This window comes from Muscardinus avellanarius, assembly GCF_963383645.1.
Source record: "Muscardinus avellanarius genome assembly, chromosome: 12".
NCBI lineage: Eukaryota > Metazoa > Chordata > Mammalia > Rodentia > Gliridae > Muscardinus > Muscardinus avellanarius.
This window is the reverse complement of record NC_137798.1, coordinates 64,520,180-64,543,536: the sequence shown is the minus strand read 5'-3', so window position 1 is coordinate 64,543,536 and position 23,357 is coordinate 64,520,180. Positions and strand designations below refer to the sequence as shown.

At 40.4% G+C, this 23,357-nt stretch overlaps 1 protein-coding gene across 2 annotated transcripts in view; it reads right to left on the bottom strand.

Annotated features, from left to right (window-relative positions):
• Positions 1–23,357, bottom strand: part of DAAM1 (dishevelled associated activator of morphogenesis 1) — a gene marked incomplete at both ends in the record, with an annotated part of 104,181 nt that overhangs the window by 32,596 nt on the left and 48,228 nt on the right. For both annotated transcript variants that reach the window (XM_080707793.1, XM_080707792.1), the window contains 12 exons: positions 3,857–3,964; positions 4,274–4,573; positions 5,338–5,525; positions 8,743–8,801; positions 9,080–9,218; positions 9,619–9,736; positions 9,968–10,034; positions 11,229–11,332; positions 11,450–11,560; positions 12,577–12,910; positions 14,668–14,762; positions 20,347–20,418. In XM_080707793.1, the coding sequence (XP_080563919.1) occupies positions 3,857–3,964; positions 4,274–4,573; positions 5,338–5,525; positions 8,743–8,801; positions 9,080–9,218; positions 9,619–9,736; positions 9,968–10,034; positions 11,229–11,332; positions 11,450–11,560; positions 12,577–12,910; positions 14,668–14,762; positions 20,347–20,418 (1,695 nt within the window). The remainder of the gene's footprint in view (positions 1–3,856; positions 3,965–4,273; positions 4,574–5,337; positions 5,526–8,742; positions 8,802–9,079; positions 9,219–9,618; positions 9,737–9,967; positions 10,035–11,228; positions 11,333–11,449; positions 11,561–12,576; positions 12,911–14,667; positions 14,763–20,346; positions 20,419–23,357) is intronic.

Genomic DNA, 23,357 nt, shown 5'->3' with positions numbered 1-23,357 from the left:
GAAATCGTGTACACTGAGGAAAAGAGGTACTGAGATTCAGGAAATTGACTTTCAAATGAACATCTGGAATGTTCATAATGGGGAATAACTGTGTGCTATTAAATTCCACTTTATGTGGCACATAATCAGCTCTGCACACCTTTAATAAATACAAAAAAAATATATGAATAGGAGTGATCTTGTTCCTAAAACCAGAGTTAAAGAAAATTCTCTGTGAAGTTGGGTATTCATAACAAACAAAACCATGAATTAAGAACAAAGTGAAAGTGAGAATTATGCCACTTTGTAGTCCTGATTGAGCCACCTGTTGGGTTGGGGCAATGAATACATACTGAAATCTTTTTTTTTTTTTTTTTTAATGGTACTAGGGATTTAACTCAGGGGCTTTCTACCTCCAGCCCTATTTTATTTTTATCTTGAAACAGTGTCTCACTAAGTTGCTGTGGCTGGCCTCAGCCCTGCGATTCTCCTGTCTCAGCATCCCAAGTACTGGGATTATAGGCATGCACCACTGCACCTGACTACTAAGCCAATTTTTTTTTTTTTTTTTTTTTTGTGGTTCTGGTGGTGGAACCCAGGGGCTTTCTACCTCTAGGCTATACTCTCAGACCTATTTTATATTTTATTTGGAAACAGGGTCTCACTAAGTTGCTGAGAGCCTCACTAAGTAGCTGAGGCTGGCTTCGAACCTGTGCAATCCTCCTGTCTCAGCCTCCCAAACGCTAGGATTACAAGCGTGTGTCACCAAGCCTGGCCCAAATTTTTATTATTTGGAATATAAGAATAAAATCCCCCTCTAGAATGGGGTGAGTATTAAACAAGACAGTATTAGAAGTCCTTGGGAACTAAACTTCAGAGTTAACGAGATTAAGAATTGTATATATTATACCCAGCACAAGAAATGTTATAAATACTTAACACAGGTGTTCATCTTTTAGGTCATATTATGGTTATTTACAGATATTCTCACCTGGGCTTCTATACTATAAGTATGGACCTATGCAAAAGTTTAATGCGCTCCTTTGAAGTGTTGCATATACAAAGCAGATAATATCAATACCAAGCTTTAATGATAAAGTATTTCTCAAATCAACTGGACATATTTATCTATGCTTGTATGAGTATATTGCTGAGATTTTATAAAATCTTACTCTGTGTAGAGTTCCTATTGCATGCATACAGGTAATGATATTCACGTGCTCTTCTGCCTCTCTTAAAAATTTATCTAGCCAAACAACTGGCTGAGGTCCAGATATTTGGACCAGGGTTTCATAACTCTTCAGGAGCAAAGAGGAGACACCATGGAAAAATTAGGTTTTCAGTATTCATTTGGGAGTAGAAAACAGAGCAGTTCAAATGTGGTGATAATTATATACTGCATTGCCAAGACTGATAAAAATGCATAGATTTTTTATGTTGCCATCATGAAATGAGGGGACATTTAATAACAGACACTCTGTCTTTTCTTATGTCCTACATATTCCCATTGGAATGCCTTCATCGTTTGCTTTTCTGGCTCCCAATATTCAGTAAATCCAATAAAATAGCTCAAATTACTCTCATTTGGAAAATACACTTATGGTTTAAATACTCTCATCTCCAATTCTTATGCTGAATAGGGGAACATAACTTGAGTTAACTCAAGCTGAGCAGGTGTTGAAATTTTTCTTCAGGAAGTGCTGCTAAAAATACGGTCACAACTCATTTTGCTCACCAGTCTACTCAGTGGTAGGTACAACTAAAATCTTCTGATATGTCCTGACGGGAATGACTACTGATTACTTAAACAGTGTTGGTTGCTAGGAGACAATTACCCAATTGCTGGGCTTTCTGCAATCCTGTCTTCCAGAGCTCTTGAGAACTGTCCATATATTTGTCCCAGAGCATTTTGGCAGCATCCTCTTGCACCTTCTGCTGAAAGCCAGTTAATTATGAGTCTTGTAACCTTGGGTGTTTCAACCACCTGCCTTCATAATAAACGCAGCCCACATGCTCAGACATGAACAGCATCACTTGGCGGACCTGCTGCTTCCCCTTCCTTCAATACACTTCTCTAAGTTCCCAAACTTTCCATCTTTGATAACAGGCATTAACAACTGAAACTTGAATGGGAAAGCAATAGGACATATAACCAAGTCAGATTATTATTTGAATTACTAGAGAAATTGCTAAAATATCCCATGACTTCATGTCAAGGTGTAGGGGACAATTTCCTGAGAAGAGACAGAGATAAATAAAGATGGAGAGTGGTGCATGTTGCAGCCAATTAGGAAGAAGTCTGGCCAGAGCACCTCCAGGATGAGGACTCTAAACACATCTTTCATTTGTCCTTTGAAAGAAAGCAAGTTGTCTTGCTTTCTACTGAACAAGGCCTTACCTACATTTTCTTCATTTTCTTTTAGTTGGTGTGTATTACATTGCACAAGTTGACTTCTTATTTATGGAAAGACCCAGCTGAAGTCTCCTGTTTTAGGGTTCATGTCACCATAGCAGTTAACTACCTCTATTTTTATACTTCATTAAATTACCACAAAAGCACCATAGAGAAACTTTCTCTTACACCAAAATTTTCTGGCTAAAGACCCCTTGCACATCCACCATCCCATTTCAGAAGCATCAAAGGCCACATGAATACTGAAAAACAACATCCATGACCAGTCCTTATATTTTATTTCTTCTCCAGCCTCAGTCCATCTTCCCCTTGGGCACTTACTATTTCTTTTCTGAGACATTCTTTCTTGGGCACCAAGTGGACAGTTAGGAAGTCTGTGCTTGTCTGAGGATGCTCCACCCTGGACTTAAGTCAGACATGAGTTGAGGGCCTCCCTCTCAGCAAAGCCCAAGGGAAACCCCTTGGGAAATGCCTAGTATGCATGTGCTCTCTTCCTCATTCTTTTCCTCTTAATAATCTTGCTTCTCACACTCTTGGACTCAGTTTTTTCCCTTTCCAAGGCTGTGATTGATTGAAGAAAAGGCCCCACCTTTTCTTTTGTCCTTCTGGAACTCTCTGTATTGCTGCACTCTCTTTTGGTCTACCCTTAGGGGCTTTATAAGAAGTCCCCTGGAGTAGCAAGAGGAACCACATGGATGTGGCCTGGGCTCACAAAGAGGTGCTGCCTACTTGGCCTCATCTGTGGATAGTTGGCCAGCACCCAGTCATGTGTGCCTGCTGCCATTTCAAAAGCTTTGCCCACTTTCCAGTGACTTCTCTGCTCCTCTTCCTCTCATTGCAGTGCCACAGCTGATCAACCTTTACAACCCTCTACTGAGATTACCATATAGTTAAAACTTATCTGCAGGTTCTAGTTTGCTGCCAAGTCATAGGCATTTACCAACCCCCATCCTTCTAAAGTACCCATATATTCAAAAAACCATTCTGCTTCTGTTAGCAATCACTTGATGTTCACTTTTAAAGTCAGAAAAATCCAAATAGTTTCAGAAATAAAGTCTGTAGGGTAACAATAGGTTATATAATTCTCCAATTAATATTTTTCCCTCTAGTGATCCATTTTGACTAATCACAGTGATAATAACATATGGAACTCTTTCCATCAATGGAGATAAGGTCTTAGAACATACCATGGTACAAAGACTCCTAAAGAGGAGCCCATATACCTCCAACTGTACACACACATATACACACACACACACACACACACACATACACATACACACACACTAACGGGCACCTGGACACACATGTGAACATGCATGCCACGAAGCAGACCAGGGTAGACCAAACAGTCTAGAACTAAGATGAGCATCAGATCGCAGCACGGCAGGTGGCCTGGGATCATGCAAAAGGACATGATCTTCTTACTTTTTAGGCATCTAGAGGGCACATGTTATTTATTACCTGCTGTCTTTGGTAAGCAGAGAAAGTTCTTTCCAGGTCTTCAAGATCAAGAATTTTGAAGACTTTTGTGTCATCAATTTCAGTCCATACTGTTCCTTCCAGCTTGTTCTAGGAACAACAAATTAACAGGTTTTCTGCTTTATGGTTACATACAAGAACAAGCAAGAACATACGTACTATTTTCTATAAAAAGTGCTGCTATCCCCAATTCTCCATTCTATAATATGTTCAGAGTATGCGGGTTCCAAGCAACTTGTGGTTATTTTGAAGCATTATCATTTAAATATCTGGGCGCTGGGAACCCTGAGTGCATACTAGATGATGAAGGCATCCAGCAGCCAAGGCTAGTTCCCTTTTGGTGAGGAACCAATGAAGCTGATGCTGCCCATCAGCAGAAAGGTGAAAAAAATGGCTTACCTCAGGCAGCTTTGACCAGTTGAAGGATTTCAGGGCATTTGTAGGCTGAGGAATGTTTTTCTTCTTGAGTGCCAGACCCAGGGGAGCACCAGGGGGTGGCATGATCCCCCCTAAGGGAGGAGGCCCTGGGGGAGGGGGAGGGCCCCCAGGAGGGAGGGGAGGAGGTGGAGGAGGAAGCACTCCACTTGGCAGTAGTGGGGGTGGTGGGGGAGGGAGGAGAGAGCCAGGCAATGAGGAAGGGAAGGGTCCCCCTGGGGCTCCCGGGGAGGGTCCTCCTGGGACTGAAGCACAGACAGCTCTCTGGAAAAATTAAAACAGGAAAAGAAGATCAATGGAAGGAAGAGGGTCAGGCATTGGATAAATATGGGGGCCTGTAATTTTGCTTAAAGTATATATTATACAGAAATTCACCCTTCAGAGAATGTGGATTCAAGGACTGGCGAATCAGGTGGATTCTTCAGGGCCTTTCTGGACTTGGCTGGGCCAGCCTTTTTTTCTTTTTTTGGTGGTACTGGGGTTCCTGGAAGCCCTTCTGCCTCTGGGCTACACTCCCAGACCTATTTTATATTTTTATTTGGAAACAAATAAAAATATTTCTCTTAAGCCAGCACGGCTGGCTTCGAACCTGTGCGACCCTCCTGTCTCTGCCTCCCAAGCACTGGGATTACAAGCGTGTGCTACCATGCCCGGCCCTTGGGCCAGCCTTTTGTGTTAGACACTCTAGTGCTTGCTTGCAAAGTATTGACATCTCTCTCACTTCTTGCACCCTCATTCAGTCTAGTTTTTATAAAATTCAGTTTCACTGTAAGAAGCTACTATGAATTTTTTTTTTTTTTTGCTTTTAGGACAGAGTTGGTACTAAAATTGCACACTCCAAACCACCCCTGTTGCCTAACCAACATGATACAACAGAAGGAGTAAGGCTCAAAACTATTGTGATCAACTGCAAGAAACCTCAGATTTTAATCCCCATCAGCAGTTGCCTACTCAAGGCTTATGAGATATGATAGCGAGGCCCTGGGAGATGCAGGAGCAGGAGGCCCTGAACAATGCGTGGCCCTTACCCTGCTGAGCTCATGGAGTTGTGCTGTGAGATCCGCCACCTGCTGCTTGACTTGCTTATGCTCAGTAGTCTCCTTTTCCAGCTTCTCTTTCATTTTATTCAAGGTCTGCATCATCTCTTCCTTCTCCTGGGTCTTGGCATCACATTCTCTCTCTTTCTTCTCCAACTTCTGCTGTAGCTCATTGTGCTCTACACATGAGAAGTGAACATGAGAACAGGAGACTGTTTAGAGGATGATGACAAGATGACATCCATTACAGGGAGCAGCAAGGGCTCAACAACGCTCATGCTCAGAAGCGGCTTCAGACCAATGACTTTCCTAACTACCTTCTGCACAACACTGGAGAAGAGACCCTAAAGCCATGGGTCTAGAAATGAAACAAAAGGCCAGTGTGTGATAACTTGGTGAGACTCTGTCTCAACATAAAAAAAATATAAAGGGGCTGGGAGTATAGCTCAGTGGTGAATACCCCTGGGTTGAATCCCTAGTACCAAAGTAAGAAGGAAGGAAGGAAGGAAGGAAGGAAGGAAGGAAGGAAGGAAGGGAGGGAAGGAGGGACAGAGAGAAGGAAGGACTGAGCAACTACTCATGGAGAATGGCACCTGTCTGGTAGCTAATTCAGAATCCAGCCATAGACATGGGCCATCAGCCATGTGAGGGAAAAGGAATATTCAAAGGGCCCCTTCTTACAAATGAGAATTGGGGCAGGGAGGGAGAAGTCCAGCTTTGATGAGCAAGGCTTGCTGGTTCACATCGGACCAGCAGCAGGGCTGAAAGGACAGACCTCACAGTGAGGAGGAGCTGCTGCCAGACCAGGGGTTCAGCAGACTCCCAGCCATCCTCCTGTCCTCCTCTCTCAGAGAGGGATACCTGAGGTGTTTTGTGCTTCTGAAAAGCAACTGTTGAAAATTGTGAAATCAAATGTTATCGCCTCCATATTAAATATCGTACGGGCAGTAGTGCTGGGTGAGCATGAGAGCCACAGTAATGTGGAGAGAGAATACTAGTTTTCAGCCACAGCTTTACTACTTCCCCCTCCTGCTATGAGGGAACAGAGCATCTGATTTAGCAAAATGCTTATTCACATTGCCAGTGACTATAAACTTGCCAACAGGAATGATGAGCTATGAAAAAGAGAAATAATCAAGTTTAGGCTGCAGGTTTTTGTTTTAAAAATTTGTTCCCAATTCCTACTTTTTTAATAGCAATAAATCCGCTGGAGATGGAACCCATGTGGGGTGAGCTCTACAGAGCTGGTACCTATTTCTGAATTTGATAGCACATTTAAATTCTTGTTGTCTCTGTCTCTGACCTTCTCTTTCCTCTGTTCTCCCCAAATATAATTTTCAGGGAGGGTTCAAGCTATTAATACCTTGCCAGCACTGGAGTTAACCAATGACTTGCTTCAAAACCACCCTTTGATGTTTCTGACTTCTCCAAATCTCATCTAAAAGCAACTTCACTGTATTCCATTTTCTATTCCCATTTCCTTTCTCTGTGACAATTACAAGACTAGGGATTTGCCTTCCTTCCATAAGAATGTCCAACAGATCTGGCTGTGACTAACACTTCAGGACAACCCCCCCCCCCACACACACACACACAGGCCCCAGACTCCTCCCTAAGGAGGCTGAAGCAAGGCTTAGAAAACTGGTTTTCAAATGTTCCTTAGACGATCCTGACTTCATGCCAGGTTTGGGAAGCTCCAGCCTAGAGACGCTCCCCACAAATGACATCATTTGCTATCCATTCACTAAGGTGTTACTTGGCACTTCCTGGGATTGTTGTGCACCAGCGAGAATTTCCCCTGAATATTCTTCACCTTTTAGGTCCATGGAACTTCCTGCCTCTTATGGCCTCTACCCTCTGGCTTATTTGTGAGCCTGTGCTCTTTTGAATCTGAAGATGCTATCTAAAGCTTCCAGAAAGGAACTCATTTTATCTACAATCTCTCCTTGTTTACACTGTACTCAGGGCTTCACTTTAATTCATTCTGTTCCTCCCAGTAATTCAGGATTTCTTCCTGCACTATCTAGTCTACCCCAACTCTGTAACAGCTGCTATCATTTTCTGTGCAAATAGTATGTGCTAGATACCACATTAACTTTCCTCTATTTGTTTTGTCATTTATCTTTACAACAACCCTGTGAATTAAATTTAATTCTTATGTTGTAGAAGGGATGACTAGAGGGGAAGACAGGACAAAACTTAGCCTATTCACATAATCAGTGAAGGCCAAGTTAAGACCCAGACCTAGAGCCTGACACAGAGAGGCTCAGTAAGTACCCACTGAATGAAGGACCCCAAAGCTTGTATCCCAAGTGCTCTCCTCAACTTGTACACTCCCATCTCCAAGCTCTAGGGTATAGTCCCAGAACACCACCCCCAATGATCATTTGCCCCTTGGTTTAATCTCCCTTTCCCCTGTTAATCAATATTTCTAATCTTTCCATAGCAACTTCTGTAACTCATCTATCAAAATGCATGCACAGGCTCAATGATTTGAGAGCAATGTGGCTACATGTTTGGCACTTTCCAGTATCAGTGGTGTCTCTGCTCTTCTGCCCGATGGAAAAGGACCAATGTGATGAGAGGAAAGGAAATGCTTAGCCATCTCTTGGACATTCTTTTCAGCACATTAAATATTAGGGTGAGAGCTACCACAGTTCACTGGCATGTCTGACTGACTTGGACAAGGAAAAGGAAGTCAGCTAACCAGTATGGGCAGAGAGTGGTGGCTGGGGGAATAATTATTCTCATAAAAAGCCAATTTTGATTTGCTAATATTCTGAAGAAGGCAGAAAAGCTATGCACTTTCGTGAGGGCTGGCACCATGAGGAACACATGATAATATCAAAAACACCCCAAAACTCACTAATAGCTGAATATTTGTTCGAGTTTCACAACATATATATTGTTACAGGGCTCCTTGACTTTCTGCAGGATTTCTCTTTTTATGACTGGTACCAAATTAAGGTCATGGAGAGAAACCAAGTGGTCTGTGCCTCTTTTGGAATCCCTTATATTTCTTAAAACCCAAAGGACTTTAAAGAACAGTAATGGGGCAGGGGAAGGGTCTGGATGATTGGTTGTTGAGCAAATTTGAATTAACAAATGTTGAGAAGCAAATGTTACATGCTATTTTAAAAAATAACGATTATAATCAAAAGATAATATATTTGGAAATCAGCATGACAAATAAAACAGCTTGATTCATAAAAAGCCTCCACAAAATGCCTTTGAGACATAGAAAAACAAAGGGTTTTCGATGTATCTAAGTTAACAAGAAACATCAATGCAAATTCTCCCAAAAGATACAGAGAGCCTTGCCACCCAATAACCAATAACAGGGACTCTTCCTTTGCCAGTCACCCAGCCACCAACTGGCAGGGCCTTATTATTTACCTTTTCTCATTTTTTCTGCTTGTTCTTTCCACTGCTTGACTTCATTTTCATTAACCAACCTGTATAATAGTTAAAGAAGTACTCATTACCAAAAGCATAAAAAGTCTACTGCTGAATGCATTTTCCCCAGGTATAAAAATAGTCTACTGCAGAGAAAATCCTCAGCACATGCTTAAACCCAGATGTTACTTAGATCTGTTGCATGTATTTATTTAGTGACTCATATTTGATCTTTAGAACATTTCAGCTCTTCCAGCTGTTATTTTGAACAAGGATAAAATGTATGTCCAATATTGTTACCATTACCTCCCAGGCAGCAGAATAAGAAGAGACTTACATTCGTACAACATTCTTAATATTAAAGTTTTCCAAAGGTGTTGAGTCGGGGTCCTGTCCTTTGTCATTCTGGATAACAATTTGTTGTATAATTCTATCTAGCAGTAGCCAGTACTGAACGGTGTTGCCACTCCTCTTATCTAAAGAAGGAAAAAATGGAAGAAATCTTCAAGCTGTTTGTAAACTAGGATGAATATTTTTCAATAGTGGTCACCTTTAAAGTCACAGAATAAGAGAGATTTTATATCATATGCACCAGTGCTTTCCAAATTTCTATAGTTTTGCTATGTAATAATTAGTCTACTTGATCATGAAGCACTTTCTATGCTGTAAGACATGTATTTACTTTTGGAAACAAAGTAAATTACAACTCGATTTATTTTGGGAATTTTAAACTATTAGGGGAAGATAGGTTGGGCTGTCACAACACTGAGATTTGGAATCCCTGGTGTGCCCCAAAGCTAATTAGCACTGTTCAGAGGACAGAGTCCTGTGGACAAGGTCCACTCAACCATACCCATGGAAGTCACAAAGACTCACAAGGCATTTGGAGGCAGTGGTGAAGGATGGACATGAAGTGTGGGTAAGCTTCGCTGTGAGTCAGCCTCTTCCTGGTCAGCTCAAACATCTGGGTTGCACTTTTTGTGTCTATGTGAACCTATTTTATAGGAAAAATAAGTCTAAGTCAAACATCCAAGTTCCTCAACTCCCCCAATGCAAGGTAAGTAAGTCCAAGGCAAATTCAAATTAATCCTATGTCTTAGATAACAAAACAGAACTTTGATTTCCCTCACAGGTTACACTGATTCATGCTGACTCGACTATAACACTGCAGGGGAAAATTCTGTGAGCTGATGAGTCAAGTCAGAATAATTCTAAGGATACACACCAGTTCAAATCTTTTGGCAAATTCTAGTTCATCTTCATTTCGGAGCATTTCAAAAAAGTCTAAATGCCTGGAAGATAATTGAAGTAAAGTTATTAAAACAGAATGTCCTTCCAACACAAGTACATAGGATTCAGAACATTACTACCAAAGCCTCTCTTAAATTTTCAGAGGCATTTCTAAAATAAAGCAGAAAACAAAATTTGAATGCCTTCACTTAACTAGGTACTTTCTAAGTAAAAAAAAAAAAAAAAAAAAAAAAATGCATTCTCTGAGCTAAGTAAGAGAAAAATTTAGAAACCTAGTGTGCACACTAGGTTTAGCACATAACACATAATAGGTGATTATTAAGTTAATAATTGTTATCAAATCTAAAATTAATCAAAGCCCAATTTAATTAAGAAATTCCCCTTCAGGTAAAAAGCCTATATACTTATCTTTGACTTACTATTGAATTGAAGATAACAAAAGAAATCATGTTATACATTTGTTCAAATATTTATTAAGCCCATGCTATGTATTCTGTGTACTGTATTCATAGCCAAATCCATCAAGACCAAGGTGAAGAGAATAGAAAATAAAGGGAAATGAAATGAATACACCCAGTAGTTGGTAAAGATTTCTCTGTAGAGAAAGAGGGAACGGGCAATATGGATATCTGGGAAACTTTTACAAAGCTGAGAAAACAGTATGCCCAAAGATCCTGGGGCAAGAATCTTTCTGACTCTTTTACAGAATATCCATAAGAGCCAGCTGCAGTAAGTGAGGGAGGGAGAAGAGTGAGAGAGAAGAGCAGCAGAAGGAAAGATCTGCAAGCTAGTGGGGCTCTCATAGAAAAGGTAAGATGATTACGAACAAGAACAAGTGAACAGGAAGGGAAATTAACATTCACAGAATGCCTGTGGGAAGCAGTAAGTGACCCCACAAGTCTTATAGCCAATCCTGACAACAGAGTTAGAAGAAATGTGTCACTATCACCATCATGACAGTGGAGGTCAGAAAACATGAGTAGGGTACATCAGAGTAAGAGGCAAGACCAGGAGAGGACAGAGATTCAGGTCTAATGCCCAAACTCACATTAAGGTCTGTGCACAACATGTTGCTTTCTTTATTGATAAAATCATAAACAACTGAACCAGCATTCTGGTGTGGGCTCTTTCCATTACCGACGGTTCTTATATCATTCTCATGCTTGCAATTGATACGGCGCTGCTACAAACTCATAGAGAAAGCAACTATCTCAGATCCCAACAGCTGCACTTACCTATCTAGTGTTGAATTTTCATGTTCTCTTAACTTATCGATTACAGGTTGAATTCCTAACATCAGAAATTCATAGCGAAGATGAAGTCTAAAGTCCAAACTCTCCTGAAAGCAAAAGGGTGATAAAACACATATTTGTGGTTTTTAGACTATATATTCATCACCTTTAAAAACTAATCTTTAATAGCAAATTTTTAAAATTCTAGTACAGAAAGTCCTTACCACTCCCGCGCCTTGGCTTAGCACTGCATTAATGAAGGACATGATGGCCGTCTTCAGACTCACTTCATCTCGATACCGCCCCGTGCTTTTATCCAAGTCATTAATTAATGTCTAGCAAGGGTAAAATATAAAAACAAAGGACTGAACCATTACTAACCTAATGCTCACTTTATGAGTCTTTTATGCACATAACTTTTAGAAACTCGTGTTCAAACAGAATTCTACTGATCTACAGGAAACCACTTTTTTCTTCAGATTAGTTAGTACTAAAACTTCAAAATTTTTACAGCATTTATGTTCATAAATTTACATATGCTAACTATAAGAGACTTTACCTTATTACTTCTGCTTGGCCTTTTAAATGTTTGAATAAAAATGTGACACAATCTCACTATTCACACGTATCCTAAACCAAGAATGGCCACCTGTAGGATTTTGGGGGACTATTTCATTTAGTAGATTCAAAAGATGTATGCTAGCTGGGCATGGTGTTGTATGCTTGTAATCCCAGGACTTGGGAGGCTGAGACAGGAAAATCATGGGTTCAAGGCCAGCCTCAGCAGCTTAGTAAAGCCCTTGGCAACTTAATGAGACCCTGTTTTAAAATAAAAGAATGAAACAGGGCTGGGGGTGCGGGTTCAATCTCCAATACCACAAAAAGAAAACAAAAGAACAAAAGATGTATGCTATAAAATATGCAGTATGCAGGGCCGTATTTCAAAGTGTGGTAAATCTAAAGCCTCACACTGATCGACTGTAGAAAGTATATTCTATTTTCTGATTCTTAAACCAAAGAGAAAAGGAGTGTTTGAAGTCACAATAAGACTAATCACAACAAGTGGGAGTAATGTTCTCCTGTCATAGCCAGAAAAGGTGCCTACTTATATAGATGTATGGATGGGGAGAGCCGGGCATTGTGTTGCATGCCTGTTATTCCAATACTTGGGAAGCTGAGACAAGAGGATTGCAGATTCAGGGCCAGCCTCAGCTAAACCCTACTGCAAAATAAAAATAAAAAAGGACTGGGGATGTAGCTTGTGGGTAGAATGCCCCTGGGTTCAACCCCTAGTATTAAAAAAAAAAAAAAAAAAAGATGCAGTGAATGAAGAAGGTGAAGGGGTGCCCACCTGGAAGCGGGTCCTCTCGCTGGCATACTTCTGATAGTGCAGCATTGCCTGCAGAACCTTCTTGTGGCCTCCGGGAACCAGGCACACGGCGCCCAAGATTTCCAGCACGGCCACCTTTGTTTTAATGTTCTCTGTGCTCAGACTCTGAGCAATTACATTAATACTCTCAGAGTGCGCCAGGACGTGAGCCCGGCCTTGAGAGTTGTTCATTAGCGCCTTTATGCATCCAATGAGAGAGGTATGTATTCGCGACTCAGAGGTCTCATAGTCCATGCTCTTTAGAAAGTTGAGAATGCATGACAGGCCATCCAAGTCGATGAATCTCGTTACAAACCTGTCAGGGAAGGAAGTGCAGCAGACTTAAGTCCTTGTGACATTTGTAACACCCCTTAATAGAGAAGCCGGGGGATATGGGTAGGTAGGGCAAAGGGTTGAAAAGACCTAGTTGCTGAACCCTCAAAAGGCTCACATTGGTGAAGGCATCTTAATTCTTTGCCTCTTCCTTGACAAAGACTCAACAGCCAGGTCTGACTAGAAGTGTGCAAAAATCTCCATTGAAGGTAAACACACCTTGAAGAACCAATATTAAAAAGTGAGGGGCAAGAGAAGACTCAAAAGCTTGTCTTTGCCTAAAATCACCTGCTGATATGAGTTACTGTAGCACCTAGTTCCCACGCACTTCTATGTGTTTGCCTTAGCCCCCTACCAAGGAAAATCAAAAAGCAGCCTTCAAATTCAGGATATTTGCTTGTCAAACAAATAGTTAACTACATCTCTAAGGTTTTGTGGCAAAATAATTCTCTTGTATGACAGGCTACATGGAATCTCGATATAGAAAACAGATAAAAAGCAATACATTGTTACTGTAAATTCATTTTTATTAATATTTATAAGTTGCAATGTCAGCTGTAAGAATAATTCACTAAGTACACATGAATGTCAAAGCCTCTGAAAAGTTCAGCGATAACATAACCTGCTTATCTAATTTTTGAGAAATTTCCATGTAACTTTGCCTTGGATACTCATTCATATCTGAGAGTGTAAAACACATTGAGGGAAGTACTGGTCTAGTTTGGGTAGCCTAGAAGACCTCTGCCATACTGCAGCACAATATTTTTGATGAATTGCTAGATTTTTCTTAGTTTGCATTTTATTATTGAATAAAAGTATCATTATTTTTGAGTCTTTTCAATGATGCATACAACCAAGATATAGCCAAATTGGCAAAAACAAGTTGACTTCATTCATACATATTGTGCTAATGAAATATGTCTGCTTGTCTTTGATTTTAAATAAGTTTTATTAACATATAACTTACATCATAAGATTCATCCTTTTAGAGTATAAAATTCATTGTATTTTAGTATATTCATAGTTAGGCAATCAACAATACTAACTTTAGAACATTATAATCACCTCCCGAAGACCATTTTCTATTCTCCCTTCCCCCAGCCAGCACTAATCTACTTTCATATGGTCATACAAGGTTTGATCCTTTGTGACTGGTTTCTTTCACTTAGCATAACATTTTCAAGGTTATTCTATGTTCTGACATGTATCAATACTTCACTCTTTATTATGGCCCCCAAATATTCTATTTTGTGGCTCGATCACATTGTATTTATCTACTCATCAGTTGATTGGTTTTTGAATAATGCTGATATGAACATTTGTACACAAGCCTTTAAGGAACATGTCTTCATTTCCCTTGGCTACATGTACAGGAATTGTTGAATCATAGCACAACACTATGCTTAATATTCTGAGAAATGGCCCAACTATTTCCCAAACTGGCTGTACTTTTTTACATTCCAAGAGTAATGAATGAAGATCCAAATTTTCAACACACTTGCCATCATTGTTAGTTTCTTGTCTTTATTTTAGATATCCTAGTGGTCTCTACATTCTCTTAATTGAAGAATGTCAACTTGTTAAATATTCAATGATTAAAGGATTTCACCCATAGCTCAGTTGCATGCTTTAAATTTAAGACTTTCTAGAAGGTCTGACTATTGCAGAAAAAAGAAGGGAGGAAGAAAAGGGGAAAGGGGAGAGAAAACTACCAAGAACATACTACCAAGAAAAAAATACCTCATTGGTTTTGTCCTTAGTGCTGTCTTTAAACTCTCTATGGTTTTGCTTCTCTCTTCTTCTTCTTCCTTCTCTAAAGCCAGCAGAGATTTTCTCTGCAAACAAGCAAACAAAACAAAACCAAAAAAAGTTATTTCTTCAAATTATGTTTGCAAACAGCAAGTCCACAGGTTACATGCTACTCTCACCTTTAATACAAATAATCACTAAATACCAAGTGCGATGGCACATGCCTGGTGGTACTTGGGAGGCTGAGACGGGAGAATCACAGGTTCTAGATCAGCCTTAGCAATGTAGCAAGGCCCTATTTCAAAATAAAAAAGGGCTGGAGGTAAAGCTTGGAAGTTGAGTGCTCCTAAGTTCAATTTCCAGAACCAAATAAGAAAAAAGAAAACCCAAACTAATAATAAATATATAACCAAGGTTTACCACAAGTCAGAATGTAGAGCAACATCACCAAAAATTCCGTAGTTTTTTTGTTAGGATAAGTTAGATCTTTCAATTTTAAATAATGCTTTAATGAAATGTTCAGAAACCTTGGTTGAGATTAAGCTGCCCAAATGTTTATATAACTGATCTATAACTACGCCTTGATGTAGATATTACTATTTATATTTGGTAAAAAGAAGATTGGGCTGGTACTTGAGTACAACATTCTGGCAATTAAAGCGAACACTATCATACTATCAAATGGAGGATTTTTCTATCAGCACATTTCGCATTTCTCACTCAAAACGTGCAATCAAGATCAAAGGGATTTTGTTACATCAAATAATTTTTCAAGAACACTTATGTTGGACTTGATACTACAATGAACACTTCTTTTGGAGCAGATAGTTTTTTAACTTTTTTTTTTTTTCCTTTTGGTGGCACTAGGTAGAGAATTGATAGTATCAGTATTAAGTAACTAAATGTTAAGTAAAGCCCCATTTTGACCACATAACAATAAGGGTAAAATCGAAAGCAAATAAATATACCAGTGTCCTTTTTGGTGACTGCAATGAGAGCCAGAAGAGCTTTTTTTTTTTTAATGTGTTATTGTTTCTGCTGAAGCTGTCCTCTTGCTGGTGATGCATCTGGACAGCTGTCACCAGAGGACAGATAAGGGAAGAAGCTGTGTGCAGAAATAACCAACGAATTCATGCAAAGCTCCATGAGACCCGTCCCCTGAAAAATTCTGCACAAATCCAGCCAAGGATGTTTAATCTCCTGTGGCACAGCTGAACTCATCCGTACTCTGAAGCAATCACTTTGACTCTGTGCTCAGCATCAAGCCTCTTATGAATATTACCCTTTGTTCTTAGGCTTCCTCTCATAAAACTATCTCTAAATTAATGCTACACATTTTGTTGTGGGTGACTAATATCAAATAAAGACACATATATTTATCCTTTCAGCAATCTTGGAGAAAGTGGAACAAATGAATCAATCTAGACTATGTTAAGTCTCCTTAGTAGAGTTGGGAGATTTATAAAATGTCACAGAAAACTAAGTTGGAACTTCCTTTTCCAATATAAGCAACATTAACTTCCTCTCAAAACAGAAGAGACCATGATCTTAATTAGATTTGGATCTAAGACTACATTTACTGTGCTAAGAAAACAGGATAGGTAAGCCAGGCATGGTGGTGCACACTTGTAATCCCAGCACTTGGGAGGCTGAGATAGGAGGATCGCACAGTTTCGAAGCCAGCCTCAGTTACTGAGTGAGGCTCTCAGCAACTTAGTGAGGCCCTGTTTCCAAATAAAATATATATTTAAAAAAATAGGTCTGGGGGTATAGCCTGGAGGTAGAAAAGCCCTTGGGTTCCTATAGGTAGATGACATTGATATTCTAATGCAACCTTTCAAAATAACATGATGTATAAGAAATATCAAGTGTCTAAGAAACTCCATGTTTAGGAAGAAGGTTCACTTTGGGACTGTTGATAGATAAGGGAGACATGCCTACATTCTGATGATGTTTGCAAACATACATCTGAAGATGTCCTCCAGGCTAAACAATGGTGCACACACCTTGGCCCACACTGGACAGACAGCTTTTTGAGGGCTGCTTTGGATGCTCCCTCTGAATGCCTGCTCTCACGAGAAGTGGACAAAGGCCAAGGCACATCCTGGCGGAGGACCTTGCAGGCACATGCCTAGAGATGCACGAACGTGGCAGAGAAATCCTTCTTGGCTGCCGAGTTTGACACCAAGCTTTGGTCTGAAGCACTTCCTTGGTGTGACATCAATAAGCCAGTCCTCTAAGCACATTGAACTTCACCCTGCAGCCTGTTCTTCCAGAAAACATAGAAAAGCCACATCCAGAGAAAGTCCAGGTCCTTGAAAACCTATTAGGCTGCACTCCTTCATTATACCGTTTTTCACTTTTTAAAAGCCAACAGATCACTCGAGAGTCCTTTAAAGAACAAAGCATTCTTGTTATGGGCTCACAAAAAGTCACTGAACTTGTTCTACAATGGCCAGCTTCACAGACCAGTAAGAGCCGTGTCCTCGACCTGAACAGTTTATCAGACTCCCGAGGTATTAAAGAAAACAGATGCCTCCCCTCTGCCCCCATCAGACAGAGTCAAGAGTGTTGGCCTGGAGGGGAAGTAGGGTCAGCAGGCCTCTTTCATGTGCTGCAGGATTTTAAAAACTAAGTTAGAAAGAGGCAAATGGGGAGGAGTCTCTGAGCTCATATGGATAGGTCTGAATTCCTAATTAAATGACCACTTCCTGGTTAGATGACCTTGGGCAGGGCAACCCTTGTCTGAGTCTCAGACTTTCTATCTATAAATAGCACCAGCAGCACAGGGTGCTGGTGAGGACTTAAAACAACATGGAACGTGGTTACACGGCCTGTCACATGAGGCTCAGAAGTCAGTACAGAAGTTGCCATTGACACTGCAGACAATGGACAATGACAGTGGGGACAGATGCCTCTTCCACAGTTACCCAAGCCGACAGCCACAAAGCCTAGCTGCTGGACCAGGAGCAGATTTGGAGGAACTGTGCCCCTTCCCAGTCCCCAGAGACAATGTCTCAGGGTTTCTGCTGTGTGTTATAGGGAATTCTCCAGCACAGTTGTCAGAGAGATTAGCCAGAACTATGCAAGGAGGTGGTGGCAACCAATTTTGGGGGAAAAAAAACCCCAGAAAACAACACAGGGTATCTGGTGTCATCGGGTCTCTCGGTTTTGAGGTCTCATTAATTCAACGACAGTTAATGCCTTGCATCTTTGACCCTGGAAAGATGATGGCTTAGTCATTAACAGAGCATTAGAAAGCTTTGTTAGGTGTTTGACACATAAAGAAGAGCAAAGTCACACAGTTGAATAACCTGGTGATGCCCAGGAGAACACCATCAGATCAGGAACCAAACATAATTTAAATGTAGCCTACTCAAGAATATAGCAACAAAAGCCTCCAAAGTGGTAGAAAAAGAAGAAAGGAATATGTTGAAAAAGGGCCACATACATGCACATTATGGGTGCTGTACTTCAGGAATGAGCCAGGCCGATTCTAAGGCAGGGATTAAATCACTATTGCACAAATTAATGTAACTGTCCCAATATGTGAAGAAAGAAAAACCCCTAACACTTAGTATTTTTCCATGTATAGCAAGGAATTCACTAACAAAGAAGAAGCTCTCTTGTTAGACATCAAACAATGCTGACTTATTACAAAGAGAGACCGCCTGCCTGACAGTTCTTCTTTTCCTAATAGTCAAGAACAAGAATTCACAAAATAGCCTTTACATGCAAGAAATGTTAAACAGCTTCAAATTATTATTGCTTGGGCAGATGCACAGAAAATCCCTTGGTGGCCATCACACATCTCACACTCTGTGATCAATTCATATAAATGCTGAGATCATGCTTTTCTCATCTTCGGCACTGTGTATGATGCTCTGAATAAGAAGCATCGGGGGTTATTTTCTGTGCCTCTTTGCTATGCTTTTAGATAAAAAATACTCCAGGCAAAAACGTACATAGTTTCTTCTATAATTTATACAGCTCTGTTCACATGCACCAGGCTGTTTAGTATTCACTATATAACAGCAAAGAAGCATCTCCAGAGAAAAAGCTAGAAAAGAGGAAGTTACTAAAAGTCAAGGCCTCTTGAAGTTTTGCAAAAGTGTGAGTGATTCACATTCTAGTCAGTTTTTAACTTTTCTAGCAGCAGCAAAATATGAGACCATTTGAAATGTTTACTTTAAGTGATAAGAAATTAATTCTCTGCAAAGACTCTGGAGAAGGCAGGAAAGAGGTAGAGAAAGGTATTGTGAAAACTATCCTCTACTTGGACGTTATAAACTCAGAGTTGAATGTAAAAAGCTGAATCCAGATCCAGGCATGGTGGCACATGCTTTTAATCCCAGTTTTTTGTGAGGCCGAGACAGGAGGATCGGGGCTCGCAGCCAGCCTCAGCCTACTTAGTGAAACCCTGTTTTGAAATAAATTTTAAAAAATGGGCTGAGGGTGTAGCTTGAAGGTAGAATGCCCCTGGGTTCAATCATCAGCACCTCTCCCTCCAAAAACGCTGAAACCAGGCGTGGGGATGCACACCTGTAATTGGTAGGCTGAGACAGGAAGATCAAAGGTTTGAGACCAGCCACAGCAACCTAGCAAGATTCCACTTCAAAATAAAAAATAAAAAGGGCTAGGGTGATCTAGGTGTGGAGGTACCTGCAATCCCAGTACTTGGTAGGCTGAGACAGGAGGATCAGATGCTTAAAGCTAGCCTCAGTAACTTAGCTAGGCCCTCAGCAACAGAGTGAGCCCCTATCTCAAAATAAAAAATAAAATAGGGTTGGGTTTTTAGATCAGAGACAGAATGTCCCTGGGTACAATCCCTAATACCATAGTAGGGGGAAAAAGGACAAAAACAAAATTGTTTTTTTTTTTAATTAACTCTTAAAATCAGCGCATTCACTGAGGCAAGACTGCATAACTTTCCGTCTTCATCAGAGGTAATACCATTTAAGCTACTAGGCCTCAAAGGCTGATGATTTATTTATAGCTGTGAATTTTAGTTATGATCAACAGATGCCCCTCAAGCTGCTTAGAATGCTGGTCGGCATCACAGAGACATCCGCATGATCAGAATTCCTATTCCAGATATTGATAATGTATTTTAAGCAATAACTGGACCAGAATCCCATGTACCAAGGACATTTTGGTGCTATTATTATTATGTCTTTTCTTTAAGCCACTTACTCCATGGATTCCTTGCCTATTCTGAGAAAAGAACATCATGGTCGCCTGTAAAATCAAGAAGCCATGAAGGAATCAAGTTCCCAGTAAGAAAGAAAATGGGAAGGGTGGGAGTATAATGAAGGAACTGTTTAATCATAATATTTTCAAATGGTATTAACTTTTAGAAGAGTACTGCAATGCTTCAGTGATCAGTTAGATCAATTGCAAGTTGAACACAAGCCAGATTTCAGATTATGTTTCCTTTTATAATAGTAAAGTCAATTTTAGTGTGTGTAGATTTTATTTAAAATGTTCTAGAAAAATCACTTTACCAGGTAACACTTCTGCCCCCGTACCGGCCCCCAACACTGAGTGCTCAGAATGGAGTTTGGAAACGTAATGGCATTTGGTAGGTCTTACTCAATTGAATTTATTGTGCAACTGTGTACTTTGTACTAGAGTTTAAACTGTGTGTCAAAGAACATAAAGTATACCTACAGCAGCCATGGAATTGAGCTGATCAATGTAGAATTCAGGCCAACTCGTAGCTCCCTTGTTTTCTTCCTGGTCCTAAAAAGGAAAAAAAAGAAAAGAAAAGGTGACATACCACCAGCAGTCTACACACGGCAGTACACCTGACTTCCAGAAGACACTGAGACAGAGATATTTATTTTTACATGTTGGCTTTAATTCATCAGACCTTTAATTTGACCAGGCGTGGTCTTCCCAATGTTATTTCGCAGAGTATTGACGTCTCGGTGAGGTGTGGCAAGGGGACATTTTCTGAAGCATGGATGAAAAGGGATTTTGGTGGGACTTAGCCACACCACAGTGTCTAGTTCTTTTCCCTCAGGGTCATAATGACATTGAAAAAGGCAAGGAGGACAAATGATCTCTGTAGGGCCAATGTCTCACAGAGGATGATGGTGCTGGGCTACACATCTGAATGGACCTCATGAGAGAAGGACACTAGCTCTGAAAGTGGCCACAGGATTCAGGCATTTGCTAACCAGACTTTTTCAGGTAGCTTATTAGACTTCAGTAGAGAGTAAAAAATTTGAAGTAGGGTTCTATGATGTAGCCCAAACTGGGTTACTGCTTCAGATGTGGAGGCAGAATAAAGCCAATCATTGAATGAAAGGCAACTAAAAGAACATACAGGGGTCCCAGGCCTAGCCTTTCTGCTGTGACAGCTCAGGGGTTGGTAGAAAATGTAGTGTGCCTACGCTGAAAAGCACTGAAATCTGAGAAACTCAGAAATCCATTCCTAAACTGCCCGCCAGTCTTGCATCTTTTAAACTGGGGAGACCTGTAGCCAGAGTTCTCAGGGTTTCTGTGGATAGAGATCTGTGCCAGACTGAGCTCAAATCTCTAAATAAATGAACAAATAAACAGAATGTGGTCTCTCTATTGCACTGGAGCATACAACTCATCAAAGGATAGCATTGTGGTTGGTATTTTAAGCATTGTTTGTACACCTATATGGCTGTACGTCATCTCTGTAATCAAAGAGGCTCCAGAAGGAAAATTTCAGCTCTTCTCTAGGAAAATCCTTTGTCCCTTGGTAAAACTGCAGGGTCACGTACACAGAGCTGCCACCTGATGATGTGGTTACCACTTATTCTGTTTTAGCAGAGCTTTATTTCCTGGTATCAGAACCCCAATGTTTGGAATAGTGGTTTCAAGGTACAGCTTTTAATTTTAGCCCTGTACTTTACCTCGAAGAAACACTTTCTCTAAGCAAATCTTTCCAGGCAGTTCTCCTTAGGTGAGATAAAAGCAATGTAATTTCAAAACTATCTTTTAAGTACTCACAACAAGGGGGGCAAAATAACCCTTGTTTATGGCAGCTTAAAAGCTGGTGGTAACTGATATCTGGACTCAGGCAGCTGTGTGCATTTCATCTGGAGATGGTACGAGCAAGATGATAGGGACAAAGGCTGCAGCAGCCGCTTTGAAGCTGGGCTGGATTTCACTTCCATTATTTAAAAAGTTTAGGAAATCTGATGAGTTTTTAGAATAGCCCTTGATTATAATTTAACATGTTAATAAAATAGCTACAGTGGTAGTATAAATGCTGAACCCTGCTTTCCTCTTAAAAGGGAGCATTAAAATTAGCAAAACCCTGCTGTTACCAGTGTATTTAACAAGCCAAAACCCACAGTGATATTCAATGGCATTTGAACCTATAAAATAAAATAGAAGGTGCCAGATCTTTTTATTCTCTCCCAAAGCAGGGCAAATTTCCAAAACAAACAAAATCAAGTCTCATGTCCAAGGTCCCAGAAGAACTTGTCTGTTGTAAGTTTAACAGAGTTGGTTCCAGAACAGAGTTCGTTTTAGAAACTGAAGACCAGTGCACAGACAGAAAAACTTACACTTTTCCAAAGTTTGCACTTTAGAAATGTTTTAATAAAGCATGCAGATCAAGAGTAGATCTAGATACTGTAGTCAAAATAAGGCAAAGGAAACTTTCATTTCACATGCCTCAGTGCTGAGAAAAATTAAACAAGGCTGAAGTATGTGAAAGCTTTTTGTTGATGACTAATTGTTATACTCTGTTCCTGGGGGTGGGGTGATACTCAGAGCCCTTCATTTTGGCAACATGTCTCTGGCTTCCCTTGGTAGTTAGTTCTGGTCCTTCCACATAGATTCGTGTTTCAGTAGCCAAGTGAAACTTAAATCTGTGAATCAATTCTCGCCTTCTACTCTGTGTGGATATTAAGAGTCTTGTGGTTCTGCAGAGGCACAGGCCAGACAGCGATGGAGGAAGCATCCTGGGTGGTGAAGGGTGAGGCTCCACAAAGGGCACTGGACTTTGAGACATGACAAGGGGAGTCCCCTAAAATGTATAATCTTCCTGAGGGCAACTGGGTCCTGTGTACACTGAGGCTCTAACATGTACTATTCTAACATATTCTTTGAGCTACTTATCTCAATTCTTTTTATTTGCTCTAAGAAAACAAGTGAAAAAATAGACAAGATTAGATATCTATATTAGTCATAGTGTAAGTAAAAGCAATACCTAACACCTATATAGCTTACTATGTGTCAAATAGTGTTCTGAGCATGGTAGTCTTCCTTTACCCTAGGCATTGCTATTACACCATTTTTAGTGAGGAGGAAATAAGAGGCACAGAAAGGTTAGAGGTCAGGCGAGTTGCCAAAGGTCATGCTGCTGGATATTCGGGGGCACTGGGAAAGAATCAGGGCAACCTCTCTCCTAAGATCAGATCAAGCATGAATCACAAGCAGTGCACATCTAGTTCAAAGCTGGCCTTCATTCTTAACCAAGTCTCACATGGCTAGTAGCAAAGAAAAACAAGTGCACCTTTCCCTAAACTTCTCTTGCTATTTGCTACATTCAACATTTCTGAATGCAATTCTAAAGCCCAGATTTCTAGACTCTTTCCGTGGGGACTCCTTACTCCTGCTATCAATGCCTTATGCATCTTTATATAGGTAGCAGTTGACAAAGCTTTCTTCTAACCTGTTCTGCTGTCACATGC